Here is a 19,933-nt window from a genome sequence, read left to right on the forward strand (position 1 = left end):
ATTATATTACTGCAGTATGCAATTTTTCCCCTCATGCAACCACACTGTCCGACTATCCCTACTTTTGTTCTTATTAAATCATATTATGTACGGTACATGTCATATTAGGCGATCTACAAATTGTAGTAAGCTAAATAATAATAATAATAATAATAATAATAATAATAATAATAATAATAATGTTAAATTTAGTTTATTGTAACTGCTAGTATTACACATACCAGGTACTTGCATTTTACTACTTACCTATAGCTTGCATATAAAACAACATGGCTACTTTCACCTTAACAGTAGTGGCCCATGGTAATAAAAAGGTTGGACATGCCTACAAGACAATCAAAGGCGACTATTTTGTCTCTTAATAATGACTAAGAAACAAACTGAACAATGAAATAAAATGCATCTGTAATTCATAAAGAAATAGGGGCATATTAAGGAATTGATTGATACTCAAATTATTTTTATACCAAGTACTAAATATCACGATATAAACGTACAAATTTAATACAAAATAAAGTCATATTCTATTAATATATTTTAATGAAGAAACGACTTTCGTATTTTCATGGTGAATAAATATTCTGTTGTTACCAAATTTCACAATACCAATACACAAAATTACGAAAATTAACGAAAGTGACACCTACACTTGCTTTTTCATTACAAATCAAAGCAGTTTAATTCTGTTTGTGCATAGGAGTAAGGAACTGCATGCAGGTTTTCAATATGTAATATTGGAAATCAGACTGGGACAAGATAGAAGTTTTAGAGCATGACACTATTTTTTTCATTCATAAACTGTACATAGAATGTTTATTAAATTGAAATCTCGTCATCACAAATATACAATGTATTTATTTACAAAACTTCTCAGGCATATTTATTCCCTTTTCTTTTTTAATTTTCTGTGTGAAAATTTCAAGTTACGTATTCTGCTTTCAATGCGTCCGTGACTCAAGTGTTCGGAATGAGAGGGGGGAAAACTATTATTTATATTTATATACATATATATATTCACATATATACAAAATCAGGAATTATTCCTAATCCTATTATGGATAGAAGCTTAGTCTTCATCCTACTAGAAACTATACATTGTGTCTTGTTTGTACTATGAAAGTGAAATTGCTATATCTGCACGTATCATGTGCTCCAAGTAACTTGATGGCTAGGACAGGTGTACTGACATGGTTTCCGAGCCTGCAATCCACGACTTTGGTAATTTGACCCTCGAAAAATAGTTCCCTACAACATGAATATGGCCGGATGTGCTATTCAGGGAACAAGTGATTTTTAAGATATGTTTACTAATGAATCATGATAAAGCACGTCACAATCGACTTCTTACACTATGTAAAGATAAAACTGCAAACACAGGATTTCATTGTAATATGCATACTGATTCACTTAAAAATGACACGAGAGTCTGCATCATTTAAAATGAAATAATACAAATTAGCCGCAAAAAAAAAAATGTATTACATCCTTTCTCTACATAAAAGCTTTCTAGACACCTGTACAGCGCCCTTTGAAATTCATGTTATCAAACAGTAAAACAATATCAGTGAAGTCCAGAATTCTAGAAAAATATGAAAGCAGTTCTTTTACTTAAATGGAATTAATAGTGAGAACATAAAATACAAATGTTGATCACTTTTAAAGAAGAAATATAATACTGGCATCTAAAACATCTGAAAGAAGCTCCGCATCAGATTCACTAGGCCTGTTCATCAAGTTACTTGCACATCACATCAAGCCACTGATACCCTGACAGCAGTTTTCTCATTAATAAATAAAATACTTCTGGTTATTTTTTTTTTCGATTTCTTAAAATTTTATTAGAAAAATAAATAATTTGCTTAGCAAAATCATACTATTTTCCCCTCTCCCTCCCTCAGTAAAAAATTAGCACCTGAGCAGGGTGAAAACTGCAATGTCGAGGGCATCGCCGTGCTGTTTAAAATTGTTCCCTCTCGCACAAAAATCATATAGCCTGTACAATTCTAACTCGATGGTGAACTCAATCTAATTTATACATACATCGCAATATTGTCACAAAAAAGAAATGCTACTCACCAGTAAGTTCATGTGCAAAGCGAGGATTTCTATCATTCTGATTTGTACACCAAGAGATGCAGAGAAGATCGGGCTTCATTTTGTACTGTCAGTGTGTGGCGATCACAAGGAAATAGAGACATTGCATAGATTCAAAGTAATGAGTGGCGTCACACTATGTGTCACTTTTTATCATTAGCGATTTATTACTCTGCTTGAAGGCCCAACTGAAAGCTGAGAGGGGACATTGCTTCAATGTCTTTTCAACAATATCTGAATTGTTAAGTACAAAAAATAATAATAATAAAAAAACACTTTTCACAAATGTACACACAGAGTCTGCGTTGATATGGCTGCTCACTTGACTAGGCACAACATGGCATCACACACCACCCATTGCACAACTCACAGATCACTGCTTGCCACAGACAGTCTATCCACTCTGTACCGATTGTATGACCTGTATGGGGGCCGAGCCACGTCGTTATCCGTCAAGACTCGTGTCCTATTTGGCACTACACCCTCACCACGTCCCATCAACCAGTCCACACACGCCTTGTGCTGTGCATCACTCACATGTTGTGCTGCCCAAGTCCCATGCCAGCCACGGAATTTGCAACTCAGCCGCAACGACACTGATGAGTGAGACTGCAACATGAACAAACCTGTCATTACTAGCTCTTATGACATTACTGAGTGGAACAGCAATATTACAACTCACTCACCTGTCTGGCACGGTGTAGTGCCTGCCGCTTGTATAACAAGTTCTCCTTGTTCACCACAAACACCATGCGGTATGCATTGATGTTGAAGCGGCACTGTGTATTGTCTGCAGCCACCATTGCCACGTTGTTCACGCGAGATTTTGAACTCACACCACCTTCACTATTTCGCTCATCCTCAGAGCTGCAACAGCATCAGACACAGTGTTTTATACAGTAGTAATAAGATTTCGAACAATAAATACTGAAGCCTTTGTGCAAATACAAAGCATATGAAAGGCTCTGTCCAAGTATTTTTTTTTGCAGTTGTTACAGAGCCAGAGTCAGGGCCACATTGATTCCTTAATAAAATATATCGTTATTCTCAATTTTATCAGTTACCCCGTAGTAGAATGAATAAATATATATATTATAGTCAATAACAGTTTCTTTCAAGGGATGCGCAAAGTATCTTGCAGGTTGCAATTTTTTCAATTCCAATATAGAAAAATATACAATTCAATAGAAAAGTCATGGGCTTTGGGTGATGATTGCAGAATTTTATTTCGATGGAAAAATATACTATAACAGACTACTAGAATAAATCGTATCAGGAGGGGAAAAAGAAGTGGTGGCAGCAGCAGCAGTTTGAAAGTGCCAAAATGCATGAAATTTAGCAACTGGAAGCTGAGGTGACAAATTGACAGGCAGAACATAGGCATAAAGATTACACAATGCTCACCTGGATTTGGCTTTGCAGTCTGCTTGTTTACTTGGTGAGCTGCCAGCTTCTGCTAACTCGCTCTGACTGCTTGTGTCTGCGCCCTCAGCTCCAGTATCCTGCTGCTTCCCTCGAGCCTTCTTTACCTGACAGGAGTATTTGCGCCAAAGCCTCACATTACGGGGCAGAAACACTGGCTTTCGACGTCTGCCACCACTCAGGAATGGTTCCATCTAACAATCGATCACAACAGTTACTGATCAATATAGTCACTATAGAAAAATCACACGTTATAAAAGTAGAACTGAGTCCGCCCATGGCCTAGTGATTAGCTTCTCTGCCTTCCATCATGACGACCAGGATTCAATCTGGATTATGACGGTTAGTGGGGTTTAAAAAGGGCGCATCAGCTGCTATGGATATTTGTGCCATTATATAAAATTCTTTCAGAAACAAAAACACTAACAATACCATACGTTAAAAGCAAATACGAACTAAAAAAACCTTGTCACATTAAAATCAGCTATACAAATGCATTACTAACAAGGTGATTCGTTAAAAAAAAAAAGAGCAATTATTGGACCCAAGACTAAGTGTAAAAAGCAACCTTAATGATAAAACAAATGCCACCAGACACACATAATCTGAAGATTTAACAATAATAAAACTCTATAAAATATTCGGATGTAGAGGGTCCAAAATGTCCAGTTAAGTAAAACAAAATAATCTCCGGCAAAGGTAAACAACAAAGGTCAATAAAATCTAAATCAACTTGTCGAGTCCTGTACTGGATAAAAATCTTACACCTGCATTTGCACAATTAAAATCATTTTCAAGAGCGTCACTTAGATTCAGTTAGATTTCTCAAAAGTCAAGAAAATGGTGCTAAATGGATACATTCATTTATCCTGCATATGTAACAGACGGTAAGTCTTGGATGCAGACTGAATGCTGCTTCTCAGACTGACGAGTCAGATGACAGCTGTGGCCTTGTTATCAGCCCTTTATCAAAAAAAGATCGTTGCTGTGACTGCACGGATTCTGGGCCTGAGAGAATATCACAATGTTGCACTTCTCGTTCAGGAGAGAAATCGAGAACCCATTTTCAATCATGTGCTCGATTAAGATCACATCAGGAGTGCAACAAACTGCAAGTGATTTCCCATGTCCCAACACCAAGCACTGTGTGAATTGTCATAGGAACCATGCTGCAGATTCCAAAGATTGTCCGAAGTATCTGATAGAAAATGCAATACAAGAGCGAGTCAGAGACAATGTTACCTTTTTCGAGGCATGCAAACGTTATTTTAATCTAGACAAAAAGCAAAAGAAATTTCTATGCTGCAATATTACAAAAAGCAATGGAGGGCATCAGTGCTCCTGACAATGTAACGGGTGCAGCGTACTGTGCATGTGTGTTGTTGTCGTAGTAGTGGCATTGATGGGTCATTCAAGAACGAACTGCTCTTTTGAATGTCTCTCTCCCTCGAGCTGGTCATTTGCAAGGCACTGTCAGCTCCTTCAGTTCGCGACTCGCAAACAGCACACAGCTTGTGCCACAACTCCCGCTCTCAGGCAACCAATGGCATTCAATGCATGATCACGTGACATCTGTAGTTACTTGGAAACTTTGAGGAAGACAGAGAAGGAATAACCTTGGAGAGAACATGCCATATGCCAATAGCGGACGTATATGGAACCAACATTATGCGGCTTTCAATCAGCTGGTGTAGAAAAACATTCATATAACGTTTATGTTGCAGGCTTTGTGTTTTCATCTATTTTCTTTTAACTCAATACAATTGTGCCTGTTATCCTTCTGATTCATAATGTAATCAGACTATTACTGAAACAGTTTCAGCCAACCCAACAAGCTCTTGAACGATATATTAGTAATCATGATAAATGCGAAATGTGATCAAATGCTGTCAAAACAAGTAATTTTATGTTTAAAAGCATGTTAAATGCATTAGCATCGTTTTTAACTCTGCGATAAAATGTGAAGTGGGATACAAAATATGCAGCACATTTTCTGTGCATTTTGTCTGTTTATTTTGATCTTTTTCTTCAAAAGTAATCAAAATGCACCATGAGGCCATTTTCTAGGCTAGGACAGTTTTCCAAACACACACAACTAACAGATTAGTTTCGTGAGCAGTGTTAAGCTGTCATGAGGCGTTGAGACATTGTAAAGCAAAATGTTGCAGCGTGAAGAGCCATGTTGCATCTGAATGTGTGCACACTCAGCCTTAGCCTGTAAGCAAGGGAGCTAAAAAAATGCAACAATTTGGTTAGGTAGAAAATTTTTCATTTCAGAATTTCCATCTCATCACCTATATGTGGGATGATATCAAACCAGTGAGATGACGCTATTCAGTCACATTTTTCGATTTCCTCCCTTTCACTGCTTTTAACCACTGAAAACGAATATTGACGTTTTTAAAGCATACATACATTCTTACTAACTGAACCCAATTTTGAAGGAAAATAACATAGATATGTTTTTCAAATCTGTATAATTTTAACAGTAGAATACAGTGTACAGTGTCTTCGAAGTTTTAAATACATAATAAATTCAAGGACTACTTTACTACAGAATTTGAATTTTGAGAGTTAAATTAGTGTACATTACAAAACTGTTAACTTTTCTGTCAGCAACAAGAATATCTTGCAATGGTTTCATTAGTTTGTTTCTGTAAGATTACATATAGAAACAAGGATAGATCAATTTATTCAAGATAACATGACTGACAAATTATGTATGATAAGGAGAGGAAAATTAGAAGACAGCGTAAACTATGTTACAATGGAAAAACTGAGCATATAATAAATATATGAAGATTTTGAAATAAACCCTTAGGAAATTTTCAACAAACCCAGTCCTACCATAAATGAGGAGCATAGTTTCAAAACGTATTATGTGCAACTTACAATTTTTTTACACGAACAACGAAAAACTGGATTACTCGTAAACCGGAGAAGTTTTCAAAACACTACACAAAACCATTTTTAAGTATTGGTTTCACAGTTTACGAATATGACGACTTGGAACCATCAGACTTCACAGCATGAAAGATAAATAAATAGAAAGTAACAAATTTAATTTCGTCCACTGGGGGACTTAATATGTTTTGAAACGATGCTCCTCAAATACTGTTAAAAACTTTTAGCACATATTGTACAATATCTCTGCCAGTGAAAGACCACTGAGTTTCAATTGACTGTGTGTACTGGAGTATACTAAAAGCAAAACAAAAGATAGACTGCCTTCATTCCAATGCTCTGGTCAATGCTTGCTGGACTGTAAGCTGAGCATTAGAACATACTTCTTTTCACAGATTAGTACAATCTTTTATCTCTCTTCTGTCATCTAACCATTCAGAGATTTGCTGAGCCGGCTCCTAAAAGACTGTCTGAGAGAGGGGTGCACAAGAACTGAGAGAAAAGTGACAGCTATGAAGACAGGGGGAACCCGTATTTGCTGAAATCTTGTCTGAAAACATTACTATAATGGCTCATCAGGAGCTCAACATTTCGAAAAAAATATGTCCAGAGTGCTTAGTGATGATATTGGACTTGAAGCTTATTGTCAAAGTACTGGGCACTTCCTATGTAGCTGACGACCCAGAGGGTCATGAAATTGAGAAGTCTTCTGAAGTGATATGCCAAGAAATGGTCATGAAATGATTCTTTTTGCCAATGAAAGATTTTTAACCAGAAAATTATATGGTTTATGCATTAAGTTACAGAAGATACAGCCCTGCAGTATATATTGACTACACCCCAACTCTGGCTACTAGCAACAGGCATCTATAATAAACATCGATCAAAATACCCCTCATTTCTCGTGAAAAACAACGACTGAATAGACTACAGTGGACTTTATGTTGTCAGCAAACAGCTGGATACATTAAGAAGATTGATTGATGCATTAAGTTCTCACGACGTTCGTGAGAAAGCTCTAAGAATTCAAACGGCCACCACCCCTCTTCAATGAAGGTCTGATGGGGGAGTGAGTTACGCTGAACACATGCAGCTCTGTTGTAAAAACCAAAGACAAAGTGTATCATGAAACTATGTTGGAGGGTCTCGTGAATAATCTAAGCAATACCTTATTTAGAAATGAACAATGAAATTTCCAGCAAGATTCTGCCCACAGAACAAAGTTAATGCAGGTGTGGCTTAAGAACCACATTCTTGATTTTTTATTTTAACTGGTGACTGACCCTCTGGTAGCCTTGACTCAACTCTTTGGACTTCGAACTATGGTCAGTGCTAGAAAAAATTGTTTACAAGAAAAAATATCCTAATCTGGAGAGTATTAAGTGCTCCTTGGTGGCAGCAGTGATTTCCCAATTGAAACCATCCATGCAACAGATGGCTGACCGAAATGTGTTATGTGGCCATTTTGACAATTAATTGATGTGTGAAATAAGCATAGTTATATAAAAGAAAATTTAAAAATCTTCAACCATAATCTTTTTACTCATAAAATTGCAAGTGACACAATTTATGGCAAGCCTAGGCACATAACAAAAACCGTAACATAACACTTGAAATCATGTATTTATCATACACACGAACCCATCTTTCTAGCTGCACTGACCCCAATTTTAAGGGGCAAGTATCAGGGATCAAAAAATAATACAGCATAAATAATGCTAAAATCAATGTTTAATGAAAATGAAATAACTATGCAATACTTGCCTCATCTGCTTCATCTGCAGATGTTTCCATGCGATGGTCCTGGTGCTCTGTGCCCTCAGTGGCCACTGCACTTGTGTTGGAACCACCTACACCCTCCACCCCACTGTTGGCAAAGCGCTCCACATATGATGACCATTTCTCTGCCTCGGCCACAGGTTCAGGCTCTTCCATTTCTGTGTCCAGCAGCTCCAGTGTCAGTTTGCAGTCATGCTTATACTGCAACACACACATACATACAGCTTTAGATTGCACTGTACAACTTCACTTATCATACTCAACATTGTCCATCCTACTCACTTACCACGTATATCTTGAAGCAGTTTTCATCTGCCAAGGCCTGCTCTGCACGCCGCTGGTATGCCAATTCTGCAGCATTCCGCTGATGTGCTGTGCTGCAGAGACCTCCAGCACCACCACGACGCTGCTCCTGCTGCAGCAACTCCATGCATTCCTGACACGACTCATCAGACACCAGGTACTGCAGCTGCATCACAGTTATTACAAACTAACATAGTAAGAAGAAAGATGGGAGTGATCGCTTCACTGAGTCTTCTGGTCTAACCAGGGCCAATGTGCCATTTCACGTGTAAACAAGTGTCATAGTTTTACCCTCTTATTTATTCTGAAGTTAAATATAAATGTAGTGACGATTATATTACAACACACCTTTTTTTTTTCACATTTTTCTGATGGAAGGGTAACAGATGCTAAAAAATGTGTGCACACGCACACACACACAGATATATATACTTACTTACTGGCTTTTAAGGAACCCAGAGGTTCATTGCCGCCCTCACATAAGCCCGCCATTGGTCCCTATCCTGAGCAAGATTAATCCATTCTCTATCATCATATCCCACTTCCCTCAAATCCATTTTAATATTATCTTCCCATCTACGTCTCGGCCTCCCTAAAGGTCCTCTCCGGCCTCCCAACTAACACTCTATATGCATTTCTGGATTCGCCCATACGTGCTACATGCCCTGCCCATCTCAAACGTCTGGATTTAATGTTCCTAATTATGTCAGGTGAAGAATACAATGCGTGCAGTTCTGTGTTGTGTAACTTTCTCCATTCTCCTGTAACTTCATCCCCATTAGCCCCAAATATTTTCCTAAACACCTTATTCTCAAACACCCTTAACCTATGTTCCTCTCTCAAAGTGAGAGTCCAAGTTTCACAACCATACAGAACAACCGGTAATATAACTATTTTATAAATTCTAACTTTCAGATTTTTCGACAGCAGACTGGATGATAAAAGTTTCTCAACCGAATAATAATAGGCATTTCCCATATTTATTCTGTGTTTAATTTCCTCCCGAGTATCATTTATATTTGTTACTGTTGCTCCCAGATATTTGAACTTCTCCACCTCTTCAAAAGATAAATTTCCAATTTTTATATTTCCATTTCGTACAATATTCTGGTCACGAGACATAATCATATACTTTGTCTTTTCGGGATTTACTTCCAAACCGATCTCTTTACTTGCTTCCAGTAAAATTTCCGTGTTTTCCCTAATCGTTTGTGGATTTTCTCCTAACATATTCACGTCATCCACATAGACAAGCAGCTGATGTAACCCGTTCAATTCCAAACCCTCTCTGTTATCATGGACTATCCTAATGACATACTCTAGAGCAAAGTTAAAAAGTAAATGTGATAGTGCATCTCCTTGCTTTAGCCCACAGTGTATTGGAAACACATCTGACAGAAACTGACCTATACGAACTCTGCTGTACGTTTCACTGAGACACATTTTAATTAATCAAACTAGTTTCTTGGGAATACCAAATTCAATAAGAATATCATATAAAACTTCTCTCTTAACCGAGTCATATGCCTTTTTGAAATCTATGAATAACTGGTGCACTGTACCCTTATACTCCCATTTTTTCTCCATTATCTGTCGAATACAAAATATCTGGTCAATAGTTGATCTATTATGCCTAAAACCACATTGATGATCCCCAATAATTTCATCTACATATGGAGTTAAGGGGACACTCAACTATATTTTGGAACTTTTTTTGCTATTTGACCAATCTTTTTCAAATCTGGAGAAAAAGTTTAATATACACATGGAAAGTAACATGCAAAATCTCAGCTCATTAGATCCAATACTTTTCAAAATAAAAAATATTTCAATTTTTAATCAATCATTAATTAAAATATCACTTTTAATTATCATTTTTTATTTTTTGGCTTTGTGCATTTGACTGTGACTTCTCAATGAATAGGGGAAGAATTCATTTCTATGACACTTTTTCTCCAATTTTTAAGTTGAGTGTCCCCTTAATCTTCTCAAAAGAATATTGGACAAAATTTTGTACGACGTCAACAAAAGTGATATTCCTCGAAAGTTACTACAGTTTGTCTGGTCCCCCTTCTTAAAGATAGGTACGATAATGGACTCCTTCCATTGTTCTGATAAAATTTCCTTTTCCCAAATAGCAAGTACAAGCTTATGAATTTCGTTAGATAATGCACTTCCACCCTCTTGTATTAATTCTGCTGGACTTTGATTGATACCTGGAGACTTATAATTTTTCAGATTTTCTATCCCAATTTCGATTTCAGAAAGTGTGGGTTCGGGTATAAATGGCTCAGCAGTTTGTATTTCAATTTCGTCCCGACCATTTCTATTTGGCCTATGTATATTTAGTAGTTGTCCAAAATAGTTTTTCCATATACATATATTAACCTGAGTTTTAATCAAGATAGAATAATGAAGTGGGGCCAATTCAAAGCTCTTTTTATGTCTTCGGAAAATTTTCTTATATGTCATATAAAAGATATGAAAGCCCTTGAAAACAGCTTTAAAATGACCCAATTTCATTATTCTAGCTTGATTTCACATGTGATGAACAAATAAAAATTCTTTCAAAAGTAATTTCTTTTAACATTTCTGAGCGCCAGTCATCCCAAAAATCATTCATCAGAAAAAAATGTGTGTTGTGTTACTATTTCTCAACACTACATGCACAGATGATTATTAAAATATAGAGAAGAGGGTAAGAGTGAAAATAATACTTTCATTTGTTGATCTGACATGGAATGACCACAATACAATCCACAAAGATACAAATTTGAGTTTCAATATGAAATTAATTACTATTAACCATTTTTGTTCCTATGTTGTTAAATTTCTATCCATATTTCTGAATTTGCATTAAACACTATCCAAGAGAAATGATATAGGCACATGGGAAAGACGCACAAAATGAGCATTCGTTGGGGGGTGGGGGTGGGGGAGATCACATTTGAACTTAACTAAAGAACGAAGTAGATGGAGAGAAAGACTTCAGAATAGACTTTCGGGTATTACATTGTGTCATGTAACTTAACATTTCGGAAATATACGATGGTCCCATCATCAGGCCAGATACGGTAGATAATGAACATCATAAGTGATCCATTGGTGATACCGTTCTGTCCTGATGATGGAACTTGCATGTAGTTCCGAAATGCTAAGTTCTAGAACATAGTGGTATACCCAAAAGTCTAAATCTGTTCACATTCACCATGAAAACCTAGAACTGCATGTAGAGAAAGACTTGTTCATAGGTGTCATAAGCTGTTTGTTTAGAAGCTGCAAAGGTATGTTGGGTTTAATATCTAAAGCTGAATGCAATACAAATTCTGGAGAGAGAGAGAGAGAGAGAGAGAGAGAGAGAGAGAGAGAGAGAGAGAGAACTATATATAAAATAACGAAAACATAAGATTTATTACGAGGCATGTTAGTCATGAGCAATGATATGTGAAACTCTAACTTTCACTTCTGTAAACGAAGATTACAAAAATAATTAAAGGCTCTAAACACTGTTAGAAAGAATCGATATTTACTTTCATTCTTTAGTGTGTATGCGTCTCAAATGCCTATCCACTTCACTTGCGTGATTCGGATTCTGCATATTGCAGATAGATGGCAGAAATGTGACCCATTTTGAAGTTGCACACCACTTTGGCAGGCCACCCTGAGCATGTGTAGTATCTGTGGAGAGTTATGTCGTGTACTAGGGTGAGAATATGTATGTGTAATGTAAGGAAAAAGAGTAGTAGAAACTCATTAATTCGAAGTGCTTGGGATAAAAGATAAAAGAACACAGTCTGAATTGTCTGTAAAAGAAGGGGCAGCCTCCCTGGAGGTCTAAAAAAATCCATGATAGGAAAGTTACTTTGTTGGCGGTAATTAAATTTCAAATAAAGAAATAAAAATTCTTGAATGAGATAATCTGTTATGTCACCTCTAATTTTCTAATCACAGACATTTAAAATAAAATTAAACCAATCTCAGTTTCAAAAACTGGGTTGCAGTGCTTGGAAATGAGGACTTCAATTACATCAAAGGCTTTTATAATTTATGTTTCCCGGCATCTTTCAGACAGATAACACAGCCATTATAGTCTATTTTCTAATTTTGGAAGATAGAATATTTCTTGAAATTTCTCTCAAAAGGAAGAAATCTCACTACCCATTTCCAGTATGTATGTTTGAAGAAAGATACGATTTCTTGATCCAAAGACTATACAGGGTGGAAGGTAAGGTAGTACATTAATTGTAGGATGTGATTCCTTGAAATATAACAAACAAAAAAGTATAATACCATTTTGCTCGTTTTTGAAGAAATAATACTTTTATGCCGACATTTCGATCGCGAATTTTACGAATACTGTTTAAAATATGGTTTAATTTCTTGTATAATAATAATAATAATAATAATAATAATAATAATAATAATAATAATAATAATAATAATAATAATTTATTTAACCTGGCAGAGTTAAGGCCATACGGCCTTCTCTAACACTCAACCAGGAAAGCAACGAAGAGAACATTTATTATGTTCACGTTGCAGCAATATTTTAATTAAAAAATTCACAGATTTCGAATTAATCGACTGAAGAAACATAGGAAACATTGATTGTCGGGTCACGTACAGAAGGTCGTCAGTTTGCATAGTACTCGCAACTTATCAGCTGTTGTGATGTTTACATTGCATTAGTGTGCAGTTGGATGTACAGCAATACAGTTTAAATTATTTCAAAACTACGAGATGCCAGAGTTCACAAATCGTGAGTACTTAGACATGATCCAGGCCACAGAAGAAATTTGGAACAGTGAAGAACTATTGGCCAAAGATCGTCATAATTGGACTAGAAGATGTGAAAGCTGCACGCATGCTAATGGTGGACATTTTGAACAGTACCTGTAAGATGTGAGTGGAATGTGGTTTACAGAGTTTATTTCATTATTAACGTCCAGAATTAGTGATTCGTAAAACAACAAACTGTAATGTTAATTACAGCTTGTTTACAAAGTTACATCAATTAATTGTAAATGAAACTTCAATCCTAAGTGTTTTCACTAATTTGGACATAATTTCCTGACTTTCACGTTATTTCTTGTTATTGCTGTACGTATTTCTTGCTTACATTAAAATTATTATGCCATACTTAATATTGAATTGTTAGCGTATTACATTGTAACACAAGCTATTTTGTTCATTCGGGTTATTAATTTACATTTTCCGACATTAAATTACACAAACTAAACAAATAACAGTTACGTCCCTATCCAGAGTATACATAGGTCATTTCTGTGCGAAGATTTATCACCAGATTAGCTCGCGAAGTATTACACCGAAGCTTAGTACATTTGTTTGCTGCTGCAAGATACACAGTGAAAGGTAGCTGAACTTAACCCACCCCCTGCAAGTCGCTGACCGCACGGGTGTGGGGTACTACTTATGCAGCGTTGAGACATCTTGCAATTGCTGTCAGCACTTTCGAAACATTTGCAATTATCTCACTATCCGTAAGTCCTATAATTTTTTTTATTTGACAAAACTTACTCTAAATAATGAGTTCACTCACTACAGTTTGGCCAAACACCTGCAGGGCATTGGAATATATGTCCCCTAACTGCCCATTATGCAAATCAAACCAAAAAATGGATTCGGAGCACCTCAAAATCTGTGCTTCAGTGGCTGACCATGATATCTTTGAAAAATATTGGAGTTCAAGAAGTCAAATGACTTTATTGTCAAACGCCTGGCATTAGAAAACAACAACGACATGTGACATATCAAAGTAACTCATTGATTACACCTCTAGATAATGCTGAGAACACACCATGTTACAACAGGAAGCTCAAAATATGAAAATATTTTAATATGAAGTTCCGAGAAAAAAAAACTGTAGTGGTAAATATACAGAAATGAATAAGTATATCAACATCAAAATTCATTAAGCTTCTAGGCTATGCTGAAGATATGTATGTAGAATAATATTGTGAGCTCTGTTATACATACAAAAGCATGAGATGTTTAATTTAGACAACAATGAATATAAGGTGCTTTGTGCATGTATGCTGGGAATGCAAAGAAACCAACGATGACACTTACCTGTCTAACAGCGTAAGTCACCACTTTGTCCAATGTAAAAGCAATGTAAGCATGGATTCCAAACATCTCTCGCAGGGTATCTTCATATGCATTGCTGTCCATATTACCATCCAACACATTCTTTACCATATCCAGGAATGCTGGATAGTAGTCTTCCACTTCTATCTCACCTGCAACCAGCACACAGCATCACTATACTGCCACCAGATACTAGCCTCAATTACAATAACTGTACACCAAACCCTCAGCTCTCATAATCTATGCACACAGGGTCAACCCTGTCCCTGTCAGAGCCCTGAATCTGACCCACCCTGGCCAGAAACACCAACAATTCAGAGCCTTACACAGGACAGTCCCCCTTGCAAGGCAGAGTTCTCATCATAGGGCATTTTGCTTGCTTTGCATCATCGCATAAGTGTAAGGTAAGGAACTCACTCTTGGGCTTGAGGCGCAGGGCAACAGCAGTAGACTCCTTGCGACCTTGCCGCATTTTTGCCTCCTCTGCTGCCAGAGCAACTGCTCGTTCATACATGCGAGTGAGTCGTTCACACAAGATCTGGTGCAGGCGCAAGAACAGGTACCAATGGTTATTCCCGAACATTAAGGTGTAGCACTCATCCTGAAAAACAATCATCATTCCTACAGAACACGAATTATTATTATTACTGTTTCTAATATATAGGTTATTGCACAGCTTCAAGTATAGTTTTTTTTTACAATGTTTAAAGTCCCACAGAATTAAAATATTTTCTATCGACAATATAATTACTTCAACAGAGTGCATCATGATTATTCCAAAATTCCTACTTTATATAGGTGGGCCACAAAGCAATTACATTATTAATACAAAGGGGTTATGGTACCATACCTCACTGAAATTCTGGCATTGAAACGCAATTACCGATTGTATATATGTAAAGTTTTATTTGACAACCATGTTTACAAATGTTTGTTCACTGCAAGTTTGAATTGAAGGATAGTGTATAGGTTTGTGTCTCGTCATTTGACTCTCCTATATTTGCTTCATAGTCTATATGCTCTCAGTTAACCACTAACCCCACAAAGTGTCTGAATCCATGACAAAATTATTATTTTTCTTACTGTTCTCAATTTCTACGTAACTCTTTCTTCACAGAACTTAAGAATATATTTAAGCAATATTGTCATTTTTCTTTCTTTCTTTTTTTTTTTTTTTTTGGTGGTGGGGGAATCCATTTTTCGTTTTAACGTTAAGAAATTGTATATGGTTCAAAGAACTTCTACACAAATTTTCATGTAGATAGACCCCTTCTATCAGCTGTCTTGGCAGACTAATTAAAAGGTTGCATGCTCTGGGTGGGCCTTTAAACTTTTAAACTCAATTTTCTCTATTTGCATTTTTCTTACATATCGCTTTACTAAAAATGCTACTATTTCTCCAAATCTTGTACTACGTGCATGATTCTTTTTGTACACTGACCGGCACAAAAGCATAACACTCCAATTTTCTTACTTTTCATTATAAGCTCTAAGTTACCATAATACTATTGTAGCATACCAAAGGAAAATATTTCTGTTACCAAATATACCGACATTTTACAGATAATTCAACTGTTTTCTACAAATGCAATGGATTCCTCATTATTCCTGCAGAGACTACAACAAACACAAATAGTTATCATGTCCAATACCATTACATACTCAGTCCACTTTTGCAAAAGAAGTTAAAAATTCAGTACAAACAATGGTGTACGAAAAGTTAACTTTGTGAATGCAAAATGGCACCCAAATGTCCTAAAATGTTGAACACTAGCAGACTCTGAGGTCTTCCAACAAGTATTGGATTCTGAGTACCGAAACAAGATATTTTTAAGTAACTCCAGAACAAACAGTTACAGTATGTCCACATATTTTCAGGAAATACTTTTTTTAAATAGGAGGAATATTATAATAGTAACTCACAAGTCAATGGCACCTGAAGAGATATCTACACTGATGATTGGAGTCCAGATTTATAGAAACTATTACTTAATATTGTTACTTGTAGCTGATAAATGTACAAGCCATGCTTCTACTCATTTTAGATGCCATTCCTGACATTGGGTAATTCCTTTGTTACTGTAAATGATCTTTATCCATTTTATGTACTGTGGACTTTACATCACTAATAAAAAATGTTGTAAACACATTAATTACGCAACTAATTAGGTAATGATACTGCTTTTACCTAACTGGTTGCACGATGTGAACCACACATTAAATTAAATAAAATGGAACTGATTTTATTTATTATAAACATTTGTATATTATGCAGAATTTCCATGATACTAACATTCAATTGCTGAATTTGCAGCATTTTCAATATCTGAACCCTCATTTGAACTCATTTTAACAATGTTTGTTTATTTTTTCTAGTACTGTCATTATTCTATTACGAACAAAACCTACTGTGTTCAAAACTAATAAAACAAACAAACAAATCAACTCTCGCAGAAAGAAACTAATAATACAACTGCCTCTCCAAAAAAGACATTTACAAAACTAATAATAATAATAATAATAATGATAATACTTAGTGCGTGGTTTACAAGATCCACTGTTCAGTCCTTATGACTCACTTCTCTAGTATTATATATCGACTCTTTATGATCTAGGCTTAAAACCCTGCTAATGGGCACCACATCCATTCATATACACTCAGTGTCATTCTTAACTTTTAGTGCTTACAACACCAGCTCTATTGATGATGTATAAAAATTAAATATTCAAGAATTGAAAATGAAATTGACCCTTCACTACAAGCAAAATTGCTAAAGTACGTGGACAAATATATTAATAAATGCCATACAATTCATTTTGTTGTACAGTACAAGAGGCTGCGGATGACTGCTCAAGACTAACAGAACAATGAGTCAATTCTTAACAGAAATCACAGGATGATGAGCACTGATACAAAGTCCAAGCATTACTGTATATATTTTTTTAAACTTATTTCATTCCAACTCATGCAGAATTTGTTACATATTTGTAAAGAAACAATATAAATTTTCAATTGACTGGGCCTGAAACAATTTATACTAGTGGCCACTAAATTAGATCAGAGAAATTATGCTGTTGTCAAGGATGCATAGTAACTGGCGGAGAAATGCTTGAACAACCATTTCGGAGCATGAGGCAGTTTGTTCTCTCTCGAGCTCCTGATGTTTTATTTTTGAAGGTTATTTTACGACGATATATCAACATCTTAGGTTATTTAGTGTCTGAATGATATGGAAGTGACAATGCTGGTGAAATGAGTCCAGGGTCCAGCATCGATAGTTACCCAGCATTTAACCATATTGGATTGAGGTAAAACCTCGGAAAAAACCTCAACCAGGTAACTTGCCTCAACTGGGATTCGAACCTGGGCCACCTGGTTTTGCGGCTAGACGCATTAACCGTTACTCCACACGTGTGGATCTCCTGATGTTAACTGCAACATTGTTGTAAAAAAATTATACTACTAGCTTCAGGAAATATTGCTGATTTCAACACATAATTATTTTCAATATGAACTGCTTTAAATAATTATGAACGATAAAAACAGAACAAGTAAATTTAAATTGTCTTGTCTTCTCTATTTTCGAGATTTTGTCAAGCACTTACTTACTTATTGGCTTTTAAGGAACCTGGAGGTTCATTGCCGCCCTCACATAAGCCCGCCATTGGTCCCTATCCTGAGCAAAATTAATCCATTCTCTATCATATCCCACCTCCCTTAAATTCATTTTAATATTATCTTCCCATCTACGTCTCGGCCTCCCTAAAGGTCCTCTCCGGCCTCCCAACTAACACTCTATATGCATTTCTGGATTCGCCCATACGTGCTACATGCCCTGCCCATCTCAAACGTCTGGATTTAATGTTCCTAATTATGTCAGGTGAAGAATACAATGCGTGCAGTTCTGTGTTGTGTAACTTTCTCCATTCTCCTGTAACTTCATCCCCATTAGCCCCAAATATTTTCCTAAACACCTTATTCTCAAACACCCTTAACCTATGTTCCTCTCTCAAAGTGAGAGTCCAAGTTTCACAACCATACAGAACAACCGGTAATATAACTGTTTTATAAATTCTAACTTTCAGATTTTTCGACAGCAGACTGGATGATAAAAGTTTCTCAACCGAATAATAATAGGCATTTCCCATATTTATTCTGTGTTTAATTTCCTCCCGAGTATCATTTATATTTGTTACTGTTGCTCCCAGATATTTGAACTTCTCCACCTCTTCAAAAGATAAATTTCCAATTTTTATATTTCCATTTCGTACAATATTCTGGTCACGAGACATAATCATATACTTTGTCTTTTCGGGATTTACTTCCAAACCGATCTCTTTACTTGCTTCCAGTAAAATTTCCGTGTTTTCCCTAATCGTTTGTGGATTTTCTCCTAACATATTCACGTCATCCACATAGACAAGCAGCCGATGTAACCCGTTCAATTCCAAACCCTCTCTGTTATCATGGACTATCCTAATGGCATACTCTAGAGCAAAGTTAAAAAGTAAAGGTGATAGTGCATCTCCTTGCTTTAGCCCACAGTGTATTGGAAACACATCTGACAGAAACTGACCTATACGAACTCTGCTGTACGTTTCACTGAGACACATTTTAATTAATCAAACTAGTTTCTTGGGAATACCAAATTCAATAAGAATATCATATAAAACTTCTCTCTTAACCGAGTCATATGCCTTTTTGAAATCTATGAATAACTGGTGCACTGTACCCTTATACTCCCATTTTTTCTCCATTATCTGTCGAATACAAAATATCTGGTCAATAGTTGATCTATTATGCCTAAAACCACATTGATGATCCCCAATAATTTCATCTACATATGGAGTTAATCTTCTCAAAAGAATATTGGACAAAATATGCACTTAACATATCTATTGTATACTATTTTTTGGCCGATTTTAATATAAAAAAAATAATTATTAATAATTTTTTTATTTAAGTGAATAGTTTTTTTTCTGGACACTAACATTTTCATGTGTGATCGTTGTTTGTTATTCCTCGATAGGTGTCATTCATTTGTTATTATTTGTATTGTCGATAGGTGTTATTCACTTATTATTCAGTGGTGATTGTGAAAATGTTGTAATAAAATAAATTATAGGAAGTTTAGTTTTGTCTTCAAAGAAGTACATAGGTGACACATTAATTATCATCAATATAAATAAATAGCATATAGAAAATGTTTGTAGGTGACATTAATTATATATCAGTGTAAATAAATTGCATACTGGCATAAGTTAATGCTTGAATACGTATTTTATTCCATAGATGTTTTTGTGTTCAGCCACGACCCCACAA

At 35.9% G+C, this 19,933-nt stretch overlaps 1 protein-coding gene across 5 annotated transcripts in view; it reads right to left on the bottom strand.

Moving 5' to 3' along the window:
• Positions 1–796: 796 nt before the first annotated feature.
• Positions 797–19,933, bottom strand: part of Sin3A (SIN3 transcription regulator family member A) — an 88,092-nt gene continuing 68,955 nt past the window's right edge. For all 5 annotated transcript variants that reach the window (XM_069847586.1, XM_069847584.1, XM_069847588.1 and 2 more), the window contains exons 17-23: positions 15,028–15,211; positions 14,593–14,762; positions 8,486–8,668; positions 8,185–8,400; positions 3,499–3,710; positions 2,781–2,961; positions 797–2,703 (exon numbers count right to left, since the gene is read on the bottom strand). In XM_069847586.1, coding sequence (XP_069703687.1) covers positions 2,461–2,703; positions 2,781–2,961; positions 3,499–3,710; positions 8,185–8,400; positions 8,486–8,668; positions 14,593–14,762; positions 15,028–15,211 — 1,389 coding nt within the window. In that variant the 3' untranslated portion in view covers positions 797–2,460. The remainder of the gene's footprint in view (positions 2,704–2,780; positions 2,962–3,498; positions 3,711–8,184; positions 8,401–8,485; positions 8,669–14,592; positions 14,763–15,027; positions 15,212–19,933) is intronic.

The sequence above is a fragment of the Periplaneta americana genome, chromosome 15 (assembly GCF_040183065.1).
Source record: "Periplaneta americana isolate PAMFEO1 chromosome 15, P.americana_PAMFEO1_priV1, whole genome shotgun sequence".
NCBI lineage: Eukaryota > Metazoa > Arthropoda > Insecta > Blattodea > Blattidae > Periplaneta > Periplaneta americana.